Here is a 1,897-nt window from a genome sequence, read left to right on the forward strand (position 1 = left end):
CATGCCAGGCGAGGGCGCTACCGCTTGAGCCACATCCCCAGCCCCTCTGAGAAGCTTTAATAGTCATCACATGCTTTGTCCATTATGTCTTCCCCTCTGTCTTGGAATACCATGTTCTACTTTAAGGGCTCCTCCTTATGAGGTGATCTGAGACTGCAGAGAACTGCAGTCAACCTACAACTAACATGGAACATGAGCAAGAAATGAATGTTTGCTGTTGTAAACCAGAGATTACTGAGCTGTTTGTTACTGCACTGCAAGGTAGGAAATTAATCAAGACACCCACGTTGGTTTCATGAACATTTGTTCCACTAACCAAGTTCTATACTTATTCAAATGCACAAAGTGGGTTGCAGGTATTATAGATGATCTCTCTTTCTTCAGCATTAGACATTCTATCCCAACCTTCTCCTGGGTCCCAGTTCACGAGGCCACCCTACCACGTCCCATTACCTTAAGAAAAGCCCTCTTAATGTCCTTATTTCTCAGACTGTAGACCATGGGATTGAGCAGGGCTGTGAAGACATTGTAGAGGAGGGAGATTTGCTTGTCTTGCTCTGGAGAGTAGCTGGAGTTGGGCCTCGTGTAGATGTAAGTCACTGGAGCATAGAAGAGTGTGACCACAGTCAGGTGGGAGGCACAGGTGGAAAAAGCCTTGCAGCGGCCCTGGGTGGTCTTGATCTTGAGAATGGCCAGGGTGATATGAATGTAGGAGGCCAGAATGAGGGAAAGTGGGGTGACCACCACAAAGACACTGATGATCAGATCCACCACGTCAATGAGCTGGGTGTCAGTGCAAGCCAAGTTCCGTACGGAGGGCCCTTCACAGAAGTAGTGGTTGATCCTATTAGGTCCACAGTATGGCAGCCTCATAGTGAGGAAGGTATGGACCAGAGAAAAGAGGAAACCACAGGCCCATGTCCCAGCTGCCAACTGTGTGCACAGTCTCCAGTTGAGAATGATGGTATAACGCAGAGGATAGCAAATGGCCACATAGCGGTCATAAGCCATGACTACAAAGAAGATGCACTCGGTCAGTCCCAGAGCACAAAACACATACATCTGCAGCCAACAGCCAGCAAAGGAGATGGTCCGAGAGTGAGCCAGAAGATGCACCAACATCTGGGGCATGGTGGTGGTGATGTAGCTCGTATCCAGCACCGAGAGGACACAGAGGAAGAAGTACATGGGAGTGTGGAGATGAGGGTCCAGGCAGATCAGGGCAACAATGAGCCCATTGCCCAGCACTGAGCTCAGGTAGAGGAGAAGGAAGACAAAGAAAAGGACCCTGTTGGACATGGGGTCACTGGAGAAGCCAAGTAGCACAAATTCAGAAACCCAGCTTTGGTTTTTCTCTGGAAGCATCCCCATGGTGGGGCCTATAAGAAAATCACATTCATCGACATGTCATCTAAAGTATGGTAGCATGCCACCTGTAAAAGCAGACAGCGAAGGTTTTAATCCTGCCCGTGATGCTGTTTCTGGGTAATCTTGGACAAGTTACTTAACCTCTCAGAGCCTCAGTCTCTTCATCTATAAGATGTGGCTAATAAACATCTGCATGGATTTTATCAGGAGTAGAGACAATGTATATGAAGCAACTAATGAAGACTTAAAGTACTGAATAAGGGCTGGGGTTGTGGCTCAGTGGTAGATTGCTCGCCTAGCACGTTCGAGACCCTGGGTTTGATCCTCAGCACCACATAAAAATAAAATAAAGATGTTGTGTCCATTTACAACGAAAAAATAAATAAAATAAAATATTAAAAAAAGAAACACTGAATAAGACACAAAATGTTCATATGAGCTCTTAAACCATCATTCCCCACCCCTCAGTACACAGTTGGTCACTCATGTCTAACAAACCAGTTGGCCCCAGGTCAGCCCCAGCTCCCCG

At 47.0% G+C, this 1,897-nt stretch overlaps 1 protein-coding gene across 1 annotated transcript; it reads right to left on the bottom strand.

Moving 5' to 3' along the window:
- Window positions 1-423: 423 nt before the first annotated feature.
- Window positions 424-1,371, bottom strand: LOC144249187 (olfactory receptor 2A12-like). Its single transcript, XM_077791414.1, has one exon. The coding sequence runs from the start codon at window positions 1,369-1,371 to the stop codon at window positions 424-426; it is 948 nt and encodes a 315-aa protein (XP_077647540.1).
- Between the last annotated feature and the right edge of the window lie 526 nt (window positions 1,372-1,897).

Source organism: Urocitellus parryii, chromosome 11 (assembly GCF_045843805.1).
Source record: "Urocitellus parryii isolate mUroPar1 chromosome 11, mUroPar1.hap1, whole genome shotgun sequence".
NCBI lineage: Eukaryota > Metazoa > Chordata > Mammalia > Rodentia > Sciuridae > Urocitellus > Urocitellus parryii.